Below are 25,041 nucleotides of genomic sequence, written 5' to 3'. Positions count from 1 at the left end.
CATATATGAGTCATAGGGCTGTATTTTGCGTGTCTTTAGTTTACTCAAGTTAGGGAATAAGACCTGGTACTTAAGACACGCAAAATACAGCCCATAGTGTCAGATTTGAAAATAATTTACACCTTTATGGTGTAGCATTTTAATGACACGTTTGTTCAAGATCAAATAATGTCAATGTTACATCTTTCTTCGCATATTGATTGAAACCTACAGTTTGCAGTTTATTTTGTTGACTATGTATTTTGGCCTTGATGTGGTAATTGTAATGGCAATTTTTACACTTGGTTGCATGCTGAAAATAGACAATCAAGCTCCCAACACACTTGTGAACTTGTAGATCTACTGTTTTCTGAGCAAAACACCCGAGCGTAACCAAACATAAACTGACTTGTCTCTTAGTTCCACTGGATCTCTTCACCACTAGTCCCTCGAAAAGTCTATAGTTTTTAATTTGTCGCCAGAATTGTCAATACATATTCTATAGCTTAGTTTGTATTTAGTTCCCATTTAGTTTTCCTCAGTGAAAAAAGGTATAGTCGACAAATATTGTTCGCCATAGCTTTTAGTCAACGGAATCAACACTGTGTTGTACAGGTATGTTCCTATACTCACACATTCAGCTGCTGTCAGCCAGATGAGAGTGACGACCAGCGTCCCTGCTGCTGCCGAAATGACGTACAGCAGAAGAGGGTACGAAGAGGAACACTGGCACCGCCTCCCTGGACCAACCACACACACACACACACACACACACACACACACACACACACACGAAATGACGTACAGCAGAAGAGGGTACGAAGAGGAACACTGGCACCGCCTCCCTGGACCAACCACACACACACACACACACAAACACACACACACACACACACACACACACACACACACACACACACACACACACACACACACACAAGACTTATCTACATATAAGGCTCCTCCATTTTCAATTCATCAGAACATTTACAGACATACAGATCCGATAAGTGATCAGTATGCATACAAATGTTATCCTTAGATGTGCTTACACATATGTGAACTGCTAGCATCCCTGTAGACACCAGTCACTGCCATGTTTTTCACTGGCACACCAGAGAAAGTTATGACCACTATATGGGGGTCAACTGTCTGCCATTCCTGTAGTTGTTGTTTTTGGTATATGGTGTTTGATGTGTCAATTTACAATAACAATTACAATTTAGGCATTTAGCAGACGCTCTTAATCCAGAGTGACTTACATTTAAGGAAGAACAAAAACATGGGAATACATCACATAAAAGCATTTATCATGAAACATGCGTAAGCTAAGAAAGTAACAGTGGAATATCTATATAATGAAACTATACATACACTATACATATAAACTATACATATTTACTACTATGCTATACATATGTACTATGGCGTGCTATGACTATATACAATACAATTATAGTGCTGTCTACATAACATGCTATAAGTCTGTGTCAAATGCTATCTAAGCCAACATAAATGCTATCTAAGGGGTTGGGGTAAGTGCTATGGGCCATGATGGAGTCTGAAAAGGTGGGTTTTCAGGCTACGGCGGAAGATTGGGAGTGATGCAGTGGTGTCGGTGACATACCGGTACCGTTGACCAAGAGGATAACCTGTTGATCGCTGTCGTTGATGAGTTCAGCGTCAGATGAGTTCTGTGCTCTGTGGGTGACCTCCCACACGTAGCGGCCGGTGTCCGTGGACCTCAGGGGGGATAAGAGCACCCTGACCTGGGATGAGTCCAGTCCTCCAGTCACCTCCAAACGACCCCCATAATCATGGCTGACCCTGGTGTGCGTTATACAAAGCATCAGGCTCATGGCTAATACCAGTAAGACGCCCTGAGGGAGAGAAGCTCCATAGCCTATATGACGATCTAAGGGTTTTACAGTCGCAACCATGTTGCAATGACAATAAACTAAAACTATAACACACAAAATAAAAACAAGTAAACTACTACAATAACTAAGCCTTAAACTGAAATTGAAATCAAAAAGTCAAAACAAAATAAAAAAGTCTTATAACTACAACCCTCTGCCCTATACCTGAGCCCAGTGGCGTCCATCAGCGATAGGACGGTGATCATGTGGTGGTGGACGGTGCTGCGGTACAGGTGGAGGCCGCTCACGCGACCTTTGACCTGCTCCAGAGAACAGGACAGCTCCACTGACTGGCTCTCTGCCCGCTGGATAAAGTCCACCTCCACACAGCCTGAGGAGAGAGACAGCGCAGGCACACCTGACCGTCACCAAGATGCCAAAAGCCGCTCGTGGCCGGCGTTTCTTACCAGGTTTTTAGACAGCTGGTGGATGGAGCCGCCACGTCTCCATCCACGGCTTTTGGCCATGCATGGAATCCCAGTTGTGCTTACACCCGGAGAAGGACAGAGAAGGACCAGTTTTCCTTCTCGTTTTGAATGTCATGGGCATTTTTGAGGGGCGTTAGCCCCTCTTATATTCAGCTATAGAGTAGATTCTTGTCCTAACACAAAAGTCAAGTGCCATTGACAATGAACTGAGAGAATTTATGTCATGTGTGTATGAGCAAATCAGATCCTATATACAGGTTTAATGTTTGTCTTATTGACAATGAAGGGAAAGTTTACGTCATAATGAGCCTCATTGCGTCATATTGTGTCTTTATTGTTAATGGCGTTTAATGTTTGTGTTGGCACCGTTTGTTTTACATCACCATTACATCACCTACTCAACATGAGTTAGACTTTAACATATTAGCGCCCCTCACTTCACACGGGTGTGATTCTTATGCATTAACTGTATTTATTTATTTTCGAGTTACACTAGTCCCTCCTATGAATAGGTTTGAGGTTTGTGCACATCATTGATGACAAAAGTGAGGACGCAAATTGTGATTGGCCGGAATGAGATGTTGTATGATGATAAGAGTGCCCCTCACTTCTACATTTGTTTTTTATAAACAAATGTAGCTTATATAACTGTTGATTTAACAATTAAATTAACCCATTGGCTTCCAAATCGAGAAGGTTTTCTGAAAAAAACAGTGGTTCTCAAAATATTTCATGTCAAGGACCCCAAACATTATTATGTAATTGGCCACCGACCCCCATCTGAAAATATGTTGTTCCAGGCACCCCCCAGAAGCAAAGATTTTAGTTAAAAACGTTCGCTCTGAAATAATATAATCAAAGATTTGCGCCACAATTTCACGATTATTTTCAAAAATAGCAGATATACAAGCTCGTAACTTGTAGATCTGCTATTTTCCAATAGCTAAAGTATATAACATAATGCTTAAAACATCAAAAAGGGTTCCCGTCCTGAATGGGTTAAAGGTCTCAGCAGTATGCTATGACCCCAGCCTTCTGCTTATAAGTCACATGCAGTATGTGAGAAGTTTACACGTGTAACTATATGTCCCTTTTTTATGCACTTTTTTCGTTCCCGATCCGATCCCGATAGATACCATGCACCAGATGCCATTCCATTCCATCCATGCCATTCCATTCCATCCAGTCTGTTCAATGAATGATACAATACAACACAAACAATAAAGACAATACCCCAGGAGGATATACAAACCACATACATACAGTATCAGCAAGGCAGTCTTTGCCATTACTATAACTGTAAACACAAGTTCACAGCGATGTCCTGTACAGTACAGCCCTGTGTCTTTTTTTACACAGGGCAGGCGGGCAGCCCTGTAACACAGGCACAGCACCCCTGAATGACACTGTTATTTTTTGAATAATCTTGTGTCATATTATGCTACCCAAATATGTCCCCCTAAGATACAGTATGTCATTGATGATTGAATAGTTTATTAAACAGAAATGTAAAGCAGCAACAGATGGATAGCATAACAAAAATAACAACCCATTTCAAAATCATGAGAAAAACTTGTTCCTTATTTCCATTATAGGACAGATTGAAAATAACTAAAGTGAGAGATTTGGTAAATTGAAGAAAAAACAATAACTCACCAAACGCAGTGCAACTCAGGTCTGTTTTTAGAGGGTCTAAGTGATATCAATAAATTCCAAATATGATCACCCCTTATTGGACTTGTGTCACGGACGGCACCCTAGGGTGCCAGCCACGCCCACGGCACCCACTTTGAGAAGCCCTGCTGTTCGGAGATGTTCTTACCCATAATGATGTGAGTGAAAAGCAGAACGCACGTCCAATGCAAGCCTGTCTTCATCGTGCTTGCAGTTCATTGTGGAGCCGTCCTGTAGCTCTGGTAGACAGTCTGTAGGGTGGGTAGACGGTCTCATGTTGTTACCACGCATGCACGCACACGCACGCACGCACGCACGCATGCACGCACGCACGCACACACACAGTACAGGGCAGGGCAGGGCAGGAAGTGCACATGGAAGACTCAACGGTCCACAGCATAGAGAGGCAGGATGAGCTTGTTTATACAATATAGTATACTGTAGGCTGACTTCATGCTGTAGTTTCAGAAACTATAGATGCAAAACATATAGCCTGCATGCAACAGGCAATGCAGTCATAATATTCTACCGTATACCTGTACATACAGAAGGCAGCAGTGGATCAGGGGTAGAGTGGCTGGATGGTAACCGCAAGGTTGATAGTTCGAACCCGGGCTCCCCCAGAGTTAGTGTCGAAGTGTCCTTGAGCATGAGCATGTACCCCTGATTGCTACTGATGTGCAGGTTGGTGCCTTGCATGGTTTCCGCTGCCATCGGTGTATGAATGTGTGTGTGAATGAATGGGTGAATGTAATGCACAATCTATGTACAAGTGCATTTGATGCTATATAAATGCACCATTTAGAAGGCTTTCATTTGACCTAAAAATAATGGTAGGTTTAGATGAATCAGGCAATGACTCTAAGCCAGCCCGTAAAAACCTATAGGCCCAATTACCTAGTGTCTCATCGTAATCTCAACCCAACAATTGTGAATATTGTCCTATAAGCTTGATTATGTATTTATCAATTGATGTTATTTATTTATTGATTATTTATTAATTTATTCATGCATGCATTCATTCACTACTTTACTTTACTTTGCCATACACTTCAAATTGATGTATCTTTTGAGGAGCACTATTTCAGTATACACATTTTGGCATGTTTTTTGGGACATTACTAGCCCTCATAACAAACACGCTCACACACACACACGCACGCACGCACGCACGCACGCACGCACGCACGCACGCACGCACGCACACACACACACACACACACACACACACACACACACACACACACACACACACACACACACACACACACACACACACACACACACACAGCTACAGCCACAGAGAACGGCGTGCAGTCACTAATCAGTGTGTGCATTGATTGTTCATTATCTGACGATTTATTTCAGGTGCGCAGTTGGCCGTTAGGGGGCAGTGCCCGGCTACTACTTTATATATAGTTGCTGGGGCGCGTCGTGGCTCATTAGAGCTTCCTAGTGGGTCAGAGACAGGGAGCAGACCTGTTGTCATCTCTTCTGAACAGTTTATCATCCGTTGGATCCATGTCCTCCTCGGCCAACCTGCTCCTTGTTCTGTTTGTGTTTCTTGTAGCTTCACCAGCTGTTCATGGCCAATTTGGACAAATATTTAACAGGTTTGTTTCTCAGACCAAGACCATCTCTGAGCAGCAGCAGCAGCAGCAGCAGCAAAATGTTGTGCCACCAGAGCACAAGGAGGAGGTGAACACTGTGCGTGTCAAATGTTACCCGGGCTACATGGAGATCACGGTGAAAGCGGACCTGTTCGCCATGGGAGCTCCGGTGGCCGCGGAGGAGCTGCATGTGGGCCCGCAGAGCAGCAAGCTGTGTTCGGCTGTAGCATCCAAACACGATGAGTACACCATCACCGCTGCACTGTCCGACTGCGGAACCAGACACTGGGTAAAACAAACCTACACGTAACGCATTGATTGGATGGGCCGACTTTAGTTTGTGTGTGAATGAATGGGTGACTAATGCACAACAATAAGTGCCTTGGATAAAGCTGCTAGGCCTACATGAATGCACTATTTACCATTTCATATTAACTACATTGAGTTGTTTGCATTTTGCAGTGCTTCTCAAACTTTTCATGTCAAGCACCCCCAATGCTATTGTGCATTTTTATAAATAAGGATTATTATGCAATATTATTTGCCATACTAATTGTATTTCTATGTTTTTGTAAAAGTTCAAAATTTGTCAAATGTCTTCCAAATGTGTTATGCAGTTGAACATGGCGGATCTACAAGCTCACACTGCCTTCAAAGCTTGTGAGCTAGTAGGTCTGCCGATTGTATAAAGTAGTTTAATTGGTTTAAACTGTTCTTATTGCTACATTAACACATTCTGCTGTCCCACTTTGATAACCTCTCAGATGATGCAGTGGATTCCAACTCTGGTTCTCTTGCTACATATTAGAATTTGTTGTTCTAGCACCCATATTGATGGCCATACTGTCACTGTCCATTTTCAATGGGGGGGGGGGGGGGGGAGGTGCTGTTTTTTCCCTTTAAAAAATAAAAATAAATGTATGATGGTTTCTGAGTCGGCTGTCCACTTAGCCTACTGCATTGTGCTGAGGGCTAAGCACATTGTTCTGTAGTATACGCTACCTGATACATTTTTTTTGTGTTAATGGTTACTGGTTTTGCACTTTGTTAAATGTGCATCAAACATCTCCTTTCCTGTATCTGTGCTGATGATGGCTGAATTCTGCTTCTCCACAGATGACCCATGACTCTCTGATCTACACCAACCTGCTGGTGTTCTCACCAGAGCCCTCTGCTGATGGTCTGATCAGAATGGAGGAGGCTGTGATCCCAGTGGAGTGCCATTACATGAGGTCAGTCAGTGTGTCTGTGGTTCCAGTAGTCATTACATGAGGTCAGTCGGTGTGTCTGTGGTTCCAGTAGTCATTACATGAGGTCAGTCGGTGTCTGTGGTTCCAGTAGAGTCATTACATGAGGTCAGTCGAGCCGGTCCACAAGTAGTGGGACATCCAAACAACCACTTTGTAAGCGGTACGTTGTTTGTCAGCCAGTACAATTCGTTTCCGCGGTTTTCCCGATGCAATCTTACGGAAGCAGTACTGTGCATGCCAATGGGGGTTGACTGGACTACATTTATATTTAAGCCTGATTGTGTTGTGAGCTTAAGACCCGAGACCAGATTCTACAAAGATCATCTAACGGTTTTATGAAAATAAAACAATGTTTCTACGTCTGTGGTCCTCTTCATGCCATGGACCCCCCCCCCCATGGGGAACACTGCCCTCAGTTTTGTTTCGTCCGGTCTAAATGAATGATTAAAACGGCCTCACGTAAACCGTCTTGTCTTTCAGGAAGTACAGTTTGTCCAGCTCCTCTCTCTCTCCTACCTGGGTTCCATTCACCTCCAACCAGGCTGCTATTCAGACCCTGGAGTTCGACCTGAAGATCATGACGAGTAGGTTCATCACAGAGTTCAAATCCAACCTACTGAGGTCCCATTTGTATCGGTTCATGCAGTGGTTCTACAATAAGTCATTTAAAGGGACCCTTAAATGGTCCCCTGCCTGATCAAATTGTCTGTTATGGTGGTCCCTGGCACAAAATGTTCACTTTTCCACATTTAAATGTTTTACCCCTTGCATTTTTCAACAAAATTAAAGTAATAATCAAATTGCATCTCCACCCTATTTTTAAAGAGACAACGCATCAAATGGCGTTCATGTTGTTAAACTGAATTTTATACTAATATGTTAACACATTTTAGCTGGGGGTCCGCATGGCTACATTTGAGAACGACTGCTGTAGTGCACATGCATGTGAGACTACACTAAGTTACCGGTATATATGTCTTACTGGTTTATTGCTGCACACTGTACGTATAGATGCTGCGATAACCTTTATTCCCATCAGGAATATTTGACCTGCTTGCAATGCATAATGTACATTTCACTCTACAAATATCAGGAATATTTAAATATGTGACTAGTTTTCTTTCTACATCTATTCTCCACTTTCTTGGAATCTACAAATGATGGAGCTTGTCTGAAAACATTTCACTGACTTTTTGATTGAATACTTGGTCAGAAATGTAAATGGCATGTGGTACAGTCAGACATTAAGTCTTGGACTTTTTTCCATTCTGGTCGTATCGCATCTATCAACTCTTCTTTACACCTACTGTTTAGGTGACTGGCAGTATGAGCACGGATCTAAGGTGTTCTTCATTGGAGAGCCCATCTCCATCGAGGCCTCTGTGAGGACCGGTCACCACATGGGACTCCGAGTGTTCCTGAGCAGCTGTGTTGCGACGCTGGACCCTGACAGACACTCTATCCCAAGATATGTTTTCATTGAGAATGATGGGTAAGAATTAACCCAGTTCTCAAACCTTTTTTTATTGTTCAATGTTCAATGCATTAGGTCAAAGACCGATATTTGAAACTACCTCAATCTACCCTGTAAAATCCAGTGTATTTTTTTTTTTTTTTTTTTGCGGCTTACGCCTTTTATTGATCTTTGAAGGGACAGACAGTAGGCTGACAGGAAACGGGAGAGAGATGGGGGGGATGACATGCAGTAAAGGCCGTGTCGGGTCCGGGAGTCGAACCCGCGGCACACTGCGACTGGATTACCAGTCCGGTGCCCAGACCGTTACGCTACGGCCTGGGCCTAAAATCCAGTGTTTATCGAAGTTACAAAACCTGTATGGTTCCCTTACCCTGTATGGGTCCCCTTAACCGGTGTTCAGAGAACTGGCTCATTAACCACTTTCTACCTGGTATACCTGTTTTTTGGCATGTCATCATAGGCAACAAGTCTGTGAAAATGGCAGCTCTAAAACTTTGCTTGTAGCTCGGCTATTTTCAGTAAAGGGGGGGTAATGGGAGGAGGCCAAGTGCAGACCCCTGGGGGACCCCGGTTAACAAAGTTGTACAGGGTTTTAAACTGATTGACCTCACATGTATCAGCTGCAGATTAATCAAAGTTGACGGGATTGCCACTATGCTCACTATACTCGTTGACCAATCCGTGCATTTCTGCTCATAGGTGCTTGGTGGATTCTCAGATTGAAGGATCACGTTCTCAGTTCAACCCCAGGATACAGGATGACAAACTTCAGCTGGTCGTCGATGCCTTCAGGTTTCAGAAGGAAGATAGAGGAGATGTAAGTGTTGGAACCCATTTGATTGTCTTATGATAAATGTCATCCGTAATGCATTTTCAAATGACAAACTTTTCTCCACAGCTCTACATCACGTGTCTGATTACGGCCAGCCCTGTCGCACACGTTGACTCGCACAACAAGGCCTGCACCTTTGTTAACGGAAGGTTTGTTCCCCTCACTCTGCATGTTCCATTTCTGTCATTTGGATTCCATAGAAGCAAGCATGTCTCCTATGTCGCTCAAAGTGTCGTGAGCTTGTAGATTTGTACCATTTTTCAATATTCCTTTTATGCAATCTTCCTTTTTAGGTGGCGGTCTGCTGATGACAATGACTATATGTGTGGCTATTGTCAAGACCAGAGTGAAGGTGGTCTAAGCCAGAATGAGGTTTTCCCTGAAGCCGTTATGCCACCTGAATTTATTCCTCGTGGCTACGGGAAGCCTCGACATCAGTCCCACATCAAGACTGGGATGAAAACTGGTGAGTAGTCAAAAACAAATTACTTGTTTTTTTGGCTACGTGTAGAATGGAAGCACAAATCAAGGCTGAACAGCAAAGAAAAACTTATTTTTTTTGTGATTAGATTTGAACTGCATTGCTGCATTTTTATTCAAAGCTGATTTCTAAAGATGAGACAAACACTGAAGCAGATTTATTTTTCATCCTACGACTGTATTGCTCACTGAAAGTGGCCAATCTACAAGCGGAAGAGCCACTTAATGTGAACTTGTAGCTTGGCTATTTTCAGCGTGACATCATCCTAGGACAGATCATTGCTCATGGCTGTTGTAAATGTCAATTAGTGCTGACTCTGACGATTGGTCTGGTTCAGAGTGTCTGGATTTGTGTATTCAGACAATTTAAGCATTTAGCGATGTGATCACCTTAAGTATGTACTAACGATCAGATTTCAGAAACTACAGATTTGCCTGCTTTGTGAACATACTTTGTCTTTTTAGTGTGGGAACAGGAGGCAGGTGTGGGTCCCGTGCTGGTCTTGCCAAAACAACTTGGTCCCATTCCTGAGGAGGAGCTTCCTCCCCACCTCGCTAAAATTGCTAGACCAATCCTGTATGGCAGCAAGTGGAGCAAGTGGCGAAGCGGAATAGACTCCACACCCAAACCCGGTAAGTCACAACACTCCAATATAACAAATATATATATATATATATATATATATATATATAATGTGCACAATGTTCCAATATCATTCATGAGTTCTCTCCTGCTTGGATGAAATTGGTGTCCCACCTGGAAATATATGTTCTGTTTACTAAAGGGCTGAACAAAGCACTTATACCATCAGTGTGTATACATATAGCAATTTAACACATCAGCATTTACAGCTATTTAACAATTATTTTGTCTTAATTCATCACTATACCAGCTTGAATTTTGACCTGTTCCTTCAGGTTCAGATCCTCAGAGTCAGACTGGCAGCCCTGTGGGCTTGGCGCAGACAGACCTTCATGCTGAGAAAGGTACTAATCCATTTAGATCTTGACCAACGCTTGTTCAACATGGGGGGGGCGGGGTCCAAATGGACCCTTGCAGGTCTTGGGGTATAACTCTGGTTCACCAAATGGACTCATAACTCTTTGCATTTGTACACTCAAGGGTTAAATAACAGTGACACTTTTACAGTATAGATTGCCGGTCCTGCAGATAGAATCTCTGAAGTATTTGTATTCATCCCCCCCCCAGATCTTCAGGGAGGAAATGTGTTTGTTCACTTGCCTACAAACCTGAAGGAAAGCTTGGTGTTGGATGAGTTGCTTGTAACGGAGACATCAGAGAATGGCCCCGCCGAAGACTCTTCTACTGCAAGCAATATTGGCCATCAAGAAGACCCTTCTACTGCCATGAGTGGAACTGAAGGTATTTCATGGATTGTTATGATATATTATAGATTCATGGTGGGAAGTATATTCTTCAATAGTTCACTGCACTGTGGACATTTATTTTGATACTCCTCAAATATTGTAAATTCTACTCTCCTAAAATCTTACTAATACAATGAATAATCTTTATTACAAAACGTGTACCGTATTCATGCGTTTCAATGTGACATGTTGTGAGCTTGTAGATCAGCTATTTTGAGAGAAAAAAAGCTACAAATATATATATTTATTATTATATATATATATATATATATATACTTGGCCACCTGTTTCTGTAAGCATATTGATGCCAGATCAAATTGAGTGCAGGCCTCGTGTGTGTGTGCGTGTCATTTCTCTCTCATATTGCTACCTTTGCTTACATAAATTCAATCTCTGTACGGTTTTCATTTTCCAGATGGGGATGTGACCCACGATGCAACGGCCAAACCTGTTCCAACCACTGCTGCACCATCATCCGACGAGGTGGAGCCCAGCACCACAGGCCCTCCCAGCGACATCAGCCCACCCACCCCTGTTCAAAAGAGCCACCCCACTAAAACGCCCACCACACCTGTTCAAAAGGGCCACCACACTAAAATGCCCACCACCCCTTTTCGAAATGGCCACCACACTAAAATGCCCAGCCCTGTTCAAAAGGGCCACCACACTAAAATGCCCAGCCCTGTTCAAAATGGCCACCACACTAAAATGCCCAGCCCTGTTCAAAAGGGCCACCACACTAAAATGCCCAGCCCTGTTCAAAATGGCCACCACACTAAAATGCCCAGCCCTGTTCAAAAGGGCCACCACACTAAAATGCCCAGCCCTGTTCAAAAGGGCCACCACACTAAAATGCACACGACTACGTCGTCACGTCCAACAACGACATTGTCGCGTCCAACATCACATTCTAGACCATCTGACATCACAGATAAATCGGACGCCCCAAAATGGTCCCCCAAAAATTATTCAGGACCATCTGACCTTACAGATGTATAAGACAAATAATGCTGAAATAAAGTTGTTTAAATGTATGCTTTTTGTGGGTGTGCTTTATTTAACTTCCATCTCTAATATACCCGTGTTTTAATACGTCTGTAACACTGACTGATGTTTACTCATTGCCATGCCTTGCATACTTTTATTTATTGTTAATGATACAGCAGTTATGAACTTGTATAGTCTCTTGAGACGGACTGTTGGGTTCTCAGTTTGGCACTTGTAGTCTGTCTATTGAATCCACACTGATTAGTGGTCATAATTAAAACATGAGCAAGGTTTTTTTTTATTATGTTAAAGTTAACTTGAGTACAACTATGCGTTTGGAATTAAATTCAAATGGTGTGTGCTCCCCTTGTGGTGCGCAAGTGCCTTCCAGGGCAGTGGTTCCCAAATGTTTTCATGCCTGTGGATAGAAAATGTATGCCAGGGACCCCCATAAGAGTTGCCCACCGCTGGTGTAGTTTAAACATGTTTTAAAGAAAGACTAGTTTTAAAGTCAGTTTTTTCGTTTTCAGTAGCATTGTCATTGATAGGTAATTTTGTATATATTTTGTGGGTGAATGGTCAGCTCCTTTGACCTTTTGACCTTTTAATCTGGTTGCCCTGTGTAGTGACTTCACGCTGTCTTATGGCGTTTAGTTAGTAAGAATTGTTATTGCACGGTCTGTCTAGAACCCTACATGTAACTGACCTTGAAGGCCCGGCGCTTCCCTTATCAGCTCGCCATAGCTGAGACTGCATGACCATTTATCCTTTAAAGCCGGGTGCCATGCATTACCAACCTCTGTGCTCTTCCGGTTTAGGGTCTGTTGGTTGGCCAGTGATTGAATTCTATGTTGCCACGTCTACTTTGTACCATTCTCCATTTTGTACTGAAAGAGTATAAGTACTGTCTCCCATTTTGAGACTGGAGAGAGAAACCATTTACCCACAAACGCAGATTCAGACCGCCGTCCGCCTGCTGCTCCCCGGTGAGCTGGCCAAGCACGCCGTGTCTGAAGGCACCAAGGCTGTGACCAAGTATACCAGCTCCAAGTAAACTGTTCTGTCTGCTCTAAACACAACGGTCCTTTTAAGGACCACCCATCTTTTCCAAGAAAGAGTTTATCAGAGTAATTTGTTAATATCCAGTATGCCTGTGTATATAGTATGGTATTACATGATATTCGATTTACCTTTTCACATACTTCAGAACATTTTTTATACTTGCCCTTATCAAGCATAATCTAAAAGGATCGTGAGAGAATGAATGCTTTTTTTGGTAGTCTGCTTGCAAATTCAATGTGGGTTTCTCCCATTCAGTTAGGCCATTCACCAGATGGATTAAAATGAACCATCACTACCTGTGAAAATTAATGTTTGTATGAACACACTTCATTTGTATGAGAAAAGTCTGAATTTGTATCATAATAAAAAAAAAGTAAACTATATGCCAAATTTCCCACTTAAAGAAACATGTTGGCTGCCAGACTACTTGATGTGTTTTTACCTTGTAGAACAGCTATTTTTGAATAACCAACGTCCCTCTCTTTCAAAGTCAAATATCCCAACCAAAGTATAACACATGAAAGTGCTTAAAATAATTGTGATGCTATATTAACTTATGTTGCTGGGGAGACCCGGGTTGGCACTTTGATAACCACTCGTTTATGCTGTGTGGATAAACTCAGCACACTAACACAGCATGTAGGCTGTTGTCACTCAAGTGTCATACAATGCATTTGATACTGACAATTAGTTTTTTCTAGTAAAATACACCCACAAACTACTGTATTCCCTTTGACCAATACAACAATATATCAGGCTATCCGATAAATAAATGTGCCACAAATGTTTTTGTTGTCTTGTGTATTTGACCATGTAGCCTACTTTGAAAAAGTGAAGATTGCTCTCAATTCGCCATTCTTGAATAAATACAGACTGTGGATTTGGGTGTGAAATGAATGAACTGAAACATTATTAACAAAACAACATTTTAACAGAGCAAAATAAATGACCACAAGTGTCCTCTCATAAGTCACCATGTCACAGGTCCATGGTTGTGTTTGCAGACACTGAAAAGTTTTGAATTAAAAAACAAACACATTGACACAGATGACTTATTTTACTTTTACAACATTGACAGACATCTCACCTTGCTGTGAAGTGCTCGGGTATTGTACGTGAAACTATTTTAAAAGCCAAATGACAGAGGAAAGTTGTAGCTGTGTATGTGAGGTTTTAAAAGTCTCAAAATAAAACGCAGGATGCCTCAGGGCTCCACATGATTTAATTATGATGCAAAACTAGTCTGCTATCTGCTTCATTTGTTGTTTTACTTTAATACTTCAATTTGTCTGTGTTTTATTTGGTTTTTAGTTGTAGAGAAAACACGTGTGTGTGTGGGTTAGGTTGCGCACAGGTGGAGAAAAACAACCATGCTATTTTCGTGCTCAGACCCGGGCATTCAGGCAGCCAGCCACACACATACTGTAGCTCCGTAAGGACCACTCAAAAAATAGAACCTTAGTCTTGTTTTAGAATGTGGAATATAAGACTATAAGACTAGATATAAGATTTTAGAAGCGGCAAACAAAGTGTCATCATTAATTGTGCTTTATCTCCTATTGTGTATGTAATAAAAAGTAAAAAAAACGCTATACAAGTTGCCTGCAAATGTGTGGTGTTTCAACTATTTCACATTTTATTGAGCTATGTCATGTTTTTTTGTAAATGGCACCATTGGTAAAGTAGATTATTGAATACATACATATGCGATAAAATTATACATTTGAGTGTGAAATTAACTGAAACATGTCAGATTTCTCATCACAAAACAAGAGCTTAGCAGAGAGAAGTGAGATGAAGTGCCCTCTGATAAGTCTCCATGCCACAGGGCAAGAGCTGTGTTTGCAGACACTGGAAAGTTGTAAATAAAAAACTAAAGTCTTCACCACAAACGACTAGTTTTACTTTTATTTCAACCCCAGACATCTCTGCTTGCTCTGCAGCAAATATGGAACAGGGTATCATATGTTAAAACTATTTAAAAAGACAAATGACAGAGGAAAGTTGACAAAGAACTGTACATATAAGGGTGTGCAAGTGAGGTTTTAAACGTCCGTAAACAAATCGCATGACTCCTCAACGCTCCACATGATTTGATTATGAAGCTAAACTCGTCTGCTATCGGCTCGAGTTTTTTGTATGACTTTAATCAAATTCTTTGTATGTATTTTATTTAGTTTTAGTTGTAGAGAAAACACAACTGTCTCTGTATTCTGCAGCACAGAGCACTGACCTAGTGGGTTGAGTCTACAAGGTTCTCACACATCATTTAAGTGCCACCCCTTCTCCTCTGCTTCATCATCACTCTCTACTTAGAGTTTACTACTTTACTTCAGTGCAACTGAAATACGAACTACAAGACAATGGCAGAAGTCGCCCCAGCTCCAGCTGCCGCCTCCCCGGCTAAAGCCTCCCAGGCTAAAGCAGCCAAGAAGAAGGCCCCCGCCAAACCCAAAAAGGCAGGTCCCAGCGCCCAGGACCTCATCGTCAAGGCTGTAACCGCTTCCAAGGAGAGGAGCGGTGTGTCTCTGGCCGCACTCAAGAAGGCTCTGGCCGCCGGTGGTTACGACGTGGAGAAGAAGAACAGCCGCGTCAAGGCTGCTGTGAAGAGCCTGGTAGCAAAGGGTACCCTGCTCCAGACCAAGGGTACCGGTGCTGCTGGATCCTTCAAGCTCAACAAGAAGACCGAAGTGAAGGCAAAGAAACCCGCTAAGAAGGCAGCCAAACCCAAGAAGCCGGCAGCCAAGAAACCCGCCGCGGCAAAGAAATCCCCCAAGAAGGTTGCAGCCAAGAAGCCCGCAGCCGCTAAGAAATCTCCCAAGAAGGCAAAGAAGCCTGCCGCTGCAAAGAAAGCCATAGCTAAGAGCCCCAAGAAGGCGACCAAGAGTCCCAAGAAGGTGAAGAAGCCCGCTGCCGTTAAGAAAGCACCAGCAAAGAAGGTAGCAAAGCCCAAGGCGGCGAAACCCAAGAAGGCAGCCGCCAAGAAGAAGTAAACATCCACACAACACAACAGCATGTTTTAACCTACAAAGGCTCTTTTAAGAGCCACCCACAACTTAATTTAAAGAGAATTCCTCAATATAGTATCCTGTAATGACGACCATGTATTTGTATGTATCTCATTATGCGTCTTAATAGTTCTAATTACCAAACAGACAACTGGTTAATTACTATGAACAAAACAAGTTTAAGAGCATTAATTTTTCTGTCGGCAGAAGGCATGGTTCATTATATATTGAAATTCAATATTTGCATGCATGACAGTACAGCGCGAGCGCGGTGTAGTGATGTTTGCGGTGAACCCTCGTTCGCCGCCGCGCCAGGCTAGCGAAAAGCTCCCACAATGAAAGCAGCTAGCTAGCAATTACTACATGCAAATTAGGCAACAAGCAACAAACATGGTAGGCCTACAGACGTAATGGCATCAATCAGTTCATATAGCCCATTTTAATTAATTTGCAACATTAAACAAAATGCTAATAAAATACCATACATTTATAATCTACCATATTTAAAGGTTCCATACTTGGCAAAGGAACTAGTAAACTTAAGTCCGGCCCTTATTAATGTGTGCGTGTACCTCCATAAGGGCATTGGAAGTTACTCTTTATATAGAAACAGTGGGTGGCTCTTAAAAGAGCCTTTGTGGGGTTGGTTGGGTCGAAATGAAGCGGATCTATTTCTTGGCAGCTTTCTCGGTCTTCTTGGGCAGCAGAACAGCCTGGATGTTGGGCAGCACACCGCCCTGAGCGATGGTCACTCCGCCCAGCAGTTTGTTGAGCTCCTCGTCGTTGCGGACGGCCAGCTGGAGGTGACGGGGGATGATACGAGTCTTCTTGTTGTCACGGGCAGCGTTTCCAGCTAACTCCAGGATCTCAGCGGTCAGATACTCGAGCACCGCAGCGAGGTACACTGGAGCTCCGGCACCCACTCGCTGGGCATAGTTGCCTTTACGCAGCAGTCTGTGGACACGACCCACGGGGAACTGGAGCCCGGCACGGGATGAGCGGGTCTTAGCCTTGGCCCTAGCCTTTCCTCCGGTTTTTCCTCGGCCACTCATTTTGATGTAGTTTTATTTTTGGGATAAGAAGAAAATTAATGTGCTAGAGGAGAGGCGCGCGAGACCTTTTATATCTTCGACAACAACACACATTCTACTGCTACTGTCTATGTGCGGCCGTGCGCCCCACCAATCATAGACACGGTGAGAGCGCGGGCTGAGCGTGTATGAGCTCCTAACCAATCACTGCTAGTGGCGTGATCGGTTCCTGATCCTCTCATTCTAAACGCTCTCCTCCTCCCAAAGAAGGAGGTTCCTGACCACACATTTTCTTCAACAGTGTCGACAGTTTAGTCGACAGTATGTTGAACTCTGAAGTCAAGTCAGTATGGTACTGGTAGTAGCCTCGGAAACCCACTATACCCAGGGGGCAAACCACCCTTTTTTTAGGAAACCTGCATTTGCCATGACCTCAAAGGTTGTCCACCAGAAATAGTATCTATGACCCCGTAGGATCACAACCTATATGGACAACCCGGTAATTTTTTTGCTGGAAGTCCAATATGGCCGCCGCAATATTGGCCCCTATTAGTTATAATGGGGGGTGAATAGGGCAACATTTTAAACCGAAACCAAAATCCACGAAACTTCTCAGGTTGATCAATGATATAAATATGAACATCTTTTGTATTGAAGGTTTCCATGAAATTCAATATGGCCGCCACAATATGGCCGCCACAATATTAGCACCCAGAAAATAGGTTTGGCTCTAACTTCTGAACCAGATGAGCTAGAAACGCAAAATCAGTGTCTATTTCATGTTTTCTGACCATGAGAGACTCAATGGAATACCTATTTTTATTATTGGGTGTGTCTGGCCCCTTATTGTGCATATTTACAAGATGGTGGCTAGTGGCTACCCGGAATAGTGCTTTACCATGATTTCTACCATGATTGTTGACTGTTTTGAATATCGTCACCTTATTAAACTAATTGCCTAAGTCATTTTTTGCCAAATCTTTTTTTTGGCCTAAATCACCACCTGGTGATGCTGGCCACCTCTGGTAAAATCGCCCGAGCCCAAATGTAAAAGGCCTTCCTGTTACAGCCTATTAAAACAATGGCCTATGTCAAGAGGGAGACTTAGGCCATATTATTTTGCCTAAGTCATAATAAAATGTGACTTAGGCCATTTTAACACATCTTTCAAAATGGGAGTGAATGGGACTGAATGGGAGGTACTGTTACTATGGGACTGATAGAATGGGACTGAATGGGAGTGAAAGGGAGGTACTGTTACTATGGGACTGATACTATGGGAGTGAATGGGAGTGAAAGGGAGGTACTGTTACTATGGGACTGATAGAATGGGACTGAATGGGAGTGAAAGGGAGGTACTGTTACTATGGGACTGATACTATGGGAGTGAATGGGAGTGAAAGGGAGGTACTGTTACTATGGGACTGATACTATGGGAGTGAATGGGAGTGAAAGGGAGGTACTGTTACTATGGGTAACAGTACCCGGCCAGGAGACAACCCACAGAGCCTAGTCCCTCCATGTGCCAGAAGTGTACCTCCCAGCCTTGGCAGAGTAGTTCTGGAGTAGTTCCAACAGATTTTGTGCCCCTGGTTTTTCCCTAGTGGGACTGATTGAGGGTAACTACTGGGACGTAAGTCGGGACTTGATCACTCCCGGCTGGGTCGCCAAAGTGATGGGTATGATGTTGAGAGACCCGAAACACCGTTGACCTCAGGATATATCAATGAGGATAATGTCCCAGGTGCATCCATGCGATGTTTTTTAGTTATAGTTCTTCTATTTATATAGTGACTCATAGGAATAGACTATGTGACAACCAGGTATAGTCTGGTGACACCGGAGAGACGGGTGACAGCCGGAATGTAGACGGCACCCGGGTGAGCAGTATGGGTTAGTGCCCCAGCCTGTGTCCTCTGTGAGGATGAAGTCCAACAACCCTCGGTGAGGCCTTTGGGAGGGCCATGCAAGCAGCAAGCGGAACCGCAGCACCATGACCCTGCGGAACCATTGCCCACCACTCCTGAATGAACTGTCTGGTGCTGGGACTCTGGTGCAACGCACAGGTCCTCGCTCTACTCCTGGTGAGAGCAGGAGTGGACCTGGTGAGACGTAGGAGGGGCCCGACCAGGAGACAACCCACAGAGCCTAGTCCCTCCATGTGCCAGAAGTGTACCTACCAGCCCTGGCAGAGTAGTTCTGGAGTAGTTCCAACGGATTGTGTGCCCCTGGTTTTGCCCTAGTGGGACTGACTGAGGGTAGCTACTGGGACGTAAGTCGGGACTTGATCAACCCCGGCTGGGTCGCCTGAGTGAGGGGTATGATGTTGAGAGACCCGAAACCCCGTTGACCTCAGGATACATCACTGAGGATACGTCCCAGGTGCATCGATGCAACGTCTTTTAGTTATGGGACTGATACTATGGGAGTGCATGGCACTGAATGGGAGTGAATGGGAGGTACTGTATGGGACTGATACTATGGAAGTGAATGGGACTGAATGGGAGTGAAAGGGAGGTACTGTTACTATGGGACTGATACTATGGGAGTGAATAGGAGTGAATGGGAGTGAATGGGAGGTATTGTTACTATGAGACTGATACTATGGGAGTGAATGGGAGGGAATGTGACTGAATGGGAGGTACTGTTACTATGGGACTGACACGATGGGAGTGAATGGGGTGTACTGTTACTATGTGACTGAATGGGAGTGAATAAAAGTGAATGGGGTGAATGGGACTGAATCGGAGTGAATGGGAGTGAATGGGAGGTACTGTTACTATGGGACTGTCACTCCCATTCACTCCCATTCAGAGTGAAAGGGAGTGAATGGGAGTGAATGGTAGGTACTGTTACTATGGGACTGTCACTCCCATTCACTCCCATTCAGAGTGAATGGGACTGAATGGGAGTGAGGGAGTGAATGGGAGGTACTGTTACTATGGGACTGTCACTCCCATTCAGTCCCATTCAATCCCATAGTATCAGTCCCATAGTAAAGTAATCTCTAAGATACATTGTTTTGGTCTCTGATTTGATCTGAAATCATTCCTACAACTCTACATAGGATCTGAGGGGAAATGACAATATGCAAGGTCAAAGATATATGTCCCTTCTGTGTCATAAATCTTAGCCAATGGATTAATATTGCTTGTGTTTGCTAAAACAGTCAACAATCATGGTAGAAATCATGGTAAAGCACTATTTCGGGTAGCCACCATCTTGTAAATATGCACAATAAGGGTCCAGACACACCCAATAATGAAAATAGGTATTCCATTGAGTCTCTCATGGTCAGAAAACATGAAATAGACACTGAGTTTGCGTTTCTAGCTCATCTGGTTCAGAAGTTAGAGCCAAACCTATTTTCTGGGTGCCAATATTGTGGCGGCCATATTGTGGCGGCCATATTGAATTTCATGGAAACTTTCAATACAAAAAATGTTCATATTTATATCATTGATCAACCTGAGAAGTTTCGTGGATTTTGGTTTCGGTTTAAAATTTTGCCCTATTCACCCCCCATTATAACTAATAGGGGCCAATATTGCGGCGGCCATATTGGACTTCCAGCAAAGAATTTACCGGGTTGTCCATATAGGTTGTGATCCTACGGGGTCATAGATACTATTTCTGGTGGACAACCTTTGAGGTCATGGCAAATGCAGGTCAACCCCCTTTGCCCCCTGGGTACTACCCAGACGTTTTCATTTCCAGGGAGGAAAAGTATGTTACTGACTGTCTTATAAGCGTATGATGTGATCGTACATATTTGTAGGCAATCAATATCCTTCACAATAGTTCACATTGTCTACAGTTAGTGTTGTTATTTTATGATGCAATTTATATTGTATACCGTTATAATGTTTAGAAAGGCTTTATTTTTTTTTAAGACTTTTGGACCCTTATATTGAAAGGCCTTCTTGATTAGTTCACTGTGACAGTTGGCCTAGTTATGGCAGGTGTGCGAGTTTAGATGATTGCATTGGATAGTAAACAGCTGTGTGGGCTTGCAAACATAATTTGTGTTACTTGGACTTCTCTGTGAAACAATGATGCTTTTCCTTCTCACCTTTCTTCACCAGGAGGCAATGCTATAAGTTAGAACTCATGGAAGTATTGTATTTCATGTTGTGAACTTGTGAATGTCAATTTCATGCATAATACGTTCATCTTAAAGAGCATTTAATGGTAATTTTGATTAAAAAAAGGATTGTATTTTTAAGCTACTGTAATATTAAGAACAGGACAACTGAACTAATGTATTGTATTGAACAAAGACGGCAACCAAGCTAAGCAGCCCACTCTGAAATACTGTTGTAATCTGATTGCCCATGGCTGTGTACTTGTACGTGAGAGCACAGTGTACTTGCTAATGTATTGTGTACTGCCTGAACTGTAGCATACTTTATAGTTAGCTACTGGAGACATCTCAGACAGCAGGTCAGCTTGCTGCAGTTAGCGGTTGTTATGTCTCGAGTGGTGATGTCACATCATTAGGATCCAGCTCTATATATTTCCTGTATGTGTGTAATAAACTTTGTGAACCTTTAGCGTGATACTGTCTCGTGTCGTGTTATTGTTCTCCCGGGCCCGTCGGCGCCACCGTACCAAGGTATACTTCAACCGGATTGTTACACACCACCCAGCCGGCACACACTACCTGTCTGTCAAACCAGACAAGGGTTAAAAGTACTTAAGAGTTTTACAACAATAAATACGAAGTCTCATTGTATTGCTACTATGAAAACATGTCCTTCCGTCAGTCACGCCTCCATATATGGCCATCAGTCCCGTATGCCTCATGGCACGTCATGCCACAATATATGGTCGTCACAGCACTGACCTCATCAAACCCTGGATAGCCATACATGGAGAAGACTAGAGTCGGGTTCTGCCTGACGTTTCTTCCTAAAGGCGAGTTTTTCATTACCATTGTCACAATATTGCTTGCTCTGGGTGGATCTTTGTTGGTTTGCAAAGTGTCTTGAGACAACTTGTTGTGATTTGACACTTTAATAAAATTGAAATGAACTGAGATCTGACCTCAAACCGACTGACCTGTTCTTACATTCCATATGTTGATCCTTCCCCACCCATCCTTCCTTGATGTGATCTCCGTTTTGACTGACCTGTCCTTTCAAACTCTAGACTGCCCGCCCCAAAGTTATTATTGCAGAGTTCTCAGCAGGCCCCAAAATTAAGGCCTGGCCCTACCTCAAACCCTGTACACTAAAGCTAAATTCCAATACCCAAAATCTCGGCCACTCGCTCACTCCCACTCGGTCACTCTGGGTCATTCCAGCGTGACCCGGAAATGGTTAACGTTCCGATTGTTAAAGCGCTCCATCAAGGAGGAGAGGAGAGTCGAGTGGAGGAGCCGAGTGAGCTCTCCGAGACCGCATAGAGCGAGAGTACATCAGGTGCAGGCTCGGTGGGGTATTTTGTCTCCTCGCAGCGGATTTCCGCATCACGTGTACATGTTTTTTTTCCTTCTCCAGTGACATAAGTCCGCCTCCTCCACATGTGGCACAGAAAACACTGATGAAACCCGATACTGTGCACCCCCCCCCCCCCCATCCACTAGCTGCCGGCCGGCTGACTGGCTGAAGTCGCCGACCCAACGGCCAACACACACATGCACGCACTGTTCAACTGTTTGTTGAAGAGACACATTTTCGCTGAATGAATAGAGCTTCAGAATGATGAAGTAGCCTATCTAGCCTACTTATGTGAAAGTGAAAGGACGACAACAAGCCACTGGCTTTATTGCGTTGTGTGATTATATAAGCATAATAAAAGTAGGATATATAAATTAGGCCGGCTATATTGTGTGCACCTCAAAAGCTATAGTTAATTTATCTCTGTGCATGCCTGAATGCACAGACTGCTATGAATGACGGTGACAGAAATGAAAAATGTATTTATTTTTATGTGGATTGAACTGAATATGTAAGTCAGAGAGACTATACCTAATTCCTGTTATAGTGTCCGTTATTTGCAAAGACCGCGGAGGAGGACTGACTGTCGGAGGAGGGGGGGGGGGTGATTTATACGTGTGCGCATCCTGGCGCTTATTCACTATTTCAGGAATAAATAGCCTTGCCTTGCACATGTTACCAATACATACACATTGGCCTCGGACCCTCGGTTACATGTACAAAATGATGAATTGTCTATTCTGTAGACTGTACGGCTCTGTTCGGAGTTCCAGTGATCCAGCTGTGTGACACCACTTTTGCTTTGGCAATGTTAACGTATGTTTTCCCATGCCAATAAAGCCCTTTGAATTGAATTGAATTTGATACACGTCATTAGTGATCGCGGAATGTGCCGTCGCTTTGAAATGACAGCGTAGTACATTCCGATTCCAGAGGAAAATTCGACCACCACTCTGTCCTCGCATAGAATCCTCTCCTCCTCCTCTCCTCCTCGCTGGGGGCGGAGCCGAGGAGCGAGTGGAGGACGCGAGGAGAGTGAGCGAGTGTGAAAGTTGCGGTATTGGAATTTAGCTTAAGACACTGCCCCCTCTGCCACCCTTAGATCTCCATATATGGAGCTGACCTGTTCCAGCATTCCATAATGTTGATCTGGCCTCAAACTCTGTACACTCAAGACATGCTCTATATATGCCCAGTACATAATTCATTCCATTTGTTGATCTGACCCCCCCATGCCAAAGTGCCAGTATTCCCAATTATCCCCCTCGGGGCGTCTAACTGGTAAACTGACTGTCTTATGAGGATGATTATACACAGTACGATATGTGTTGTTGTAAATATTTGTAGGCAATCAATATCTTTCACATTTAGCCTACAGTTAGTGTCACATTTCATGGATTACAGTGCCTATATTCAAGTTAAACACGCATTTTAGTTCTAGTCCAAAATCCACACTTCTTGGCAGTTAATTATTCACATTGGAAGTTGGACCACATTCATATGTTGTGATGAATTAGATGAGTCACAGTTAACTAGTTCATGAGAAGCCTTCTTATACACCAGAACATACATGCTTGGGTTATTTATTATTTTTTGTTTTTCTTTGGCCCATGTCATACAATATATGACTACAGCAATGCATTATCAGTTTGCCCTGGAAACTAGTATTCCATAGTATTTATTTACAGGAGCCCCAGTCCAGTAGGCTATGACATTGGTAAGAGTTCCCCTCCAATCTGTGCCAGTATTGCATGGTACCTCCCCAAACAAGGCGGTTCCTTACCACTGACCAATCCGAGGATGACGGCGTCTCTGAGGCACTAATAAAAGCAGCAGTTTTCAGTGCACTAAGAAGCATTCTATTCTCAACTTCTTTAGAAGAGAACAAGATACAATGGCAAGAACTAAGCAGACAGCTCGTAAGTCCACTGGCGGCAAAGCGCCCAGGAAACAGCTCGCCACCAAGGCAGCTCGTAAGAGCGCGCCGGCAACCGGTGGAGTGAAGAAGCCTCACCGTTACCGTCCCGGTACAGTGGCTCTGAGGGAGATCCGTCGTTACCAGAAATCCACCGAGCTGCTGATCCGCAAGCTGCCGTTCCAGCGCCTGGTGAGGGAGATCGCACAGGACTTCAAGACCGACCTGCGCTTCCAGAGCTCCGCCGTCATGGCACTCCAGGAGTCTGCTGAGGCTTATCTGGTCGGTCTGTTTGAAGACACCAACCTGTGCGCCATCCACGCCAAGAGGGTGACAATCATGCCCAAAGACATCCAGCTGGCCCGTCGTATCCGCGGAGAACGTGCTTAGACTAATCTGTTACTGTCACAACCCCAAAACGGCTCTTTTAAGAGCCACCAAATGTTTACTTTGAAGATAAATTGTTCCTTTGATATATTATAACCTAGACTGGCGCATTTCAACTAACGTGACATTAAGCCAAAAACTACTGAAATATATTTCGTTGACTATTTTATCG

General features: G+C 43.6%; 3 protein-coding genes across 3 annotated transcripts; 2 read left to right on the top strand and 1 right to left on the bottom strand.

Moving 5' to 3' along the window:
• Positions 1-15,450: 15,450 nt before the first annotated feature.
• Positions 15,451-16,080, top strand: LOC310869955 (histone H1-like; the record flags this gene model as incomplete). Its single annotated transcript, XM_083780951.1, has 1 exon — positions 15,451-16,080. The coding sequence occupies one exon, from the start codon at positions 15,451-15,453 to the stop codon at positions 16,078-16,080; it is 630 nt and encodes a 209-aa protein (XP_083637077.1).
• A 639-nt stretch (positions 16,081-16,719) lies between these two features.
• LOC310869970 (histone H2A-like) lies at positions 16,720-17,147 on the bottom strand (the record flags this gene model as incomplete). The annotated part of the gene is made up of 1 exon (XM_083780966.1): positions 16,720-17,147. The coding sequence occupies one exon, from the start codon at positions 17,145-17,147 to the stop codon at positions 16,764-16,766; it is 384 nt and encodes a 127-aa protein (XP_083637092.1). The 3' UTR covers positions 16,720-16,763.
• Positions 17,148-24,446: 7,299 nt separating this feature from the next.
• LOC310869988 (histone H3.2) lies at positions 24,447-24,872 on the top strand (the record flags this gene model as incomplete). Its single annotated transcript, XM_083780988.1, has 1 exon — positions 24,447-24,872. Exon 1 carries the CDS (start codon positions 24,462-24,464, stop codon positions 24,870-24,872), a length of 411 nt encoding a protein of 136 aa, XP_083637114.1. The 5' UTR covers positions 24,447-24,461.
• Between the last annotated feature and the right edge of the window lie 169 nt (positions 24,873-25,041).

Source organism: Protomyctophum parallelum (genome assembly GCF_964188405.1).
Source record: "Protomyctophum parallelum genome assembly, chromosome: 13".
Taxonomy (NCBI): Eukaryota; Metazoa; Chordata; class Actinopteri; order Myctophiformes; family Myctophidae; genus Protomyctophum; species Protomyctophum parallelum.
The sequence above is the reverse complement of the archived record's forward strand: the minus strand, read 5'-3'. Positions and strand labels throughout refer to the sequence as shown.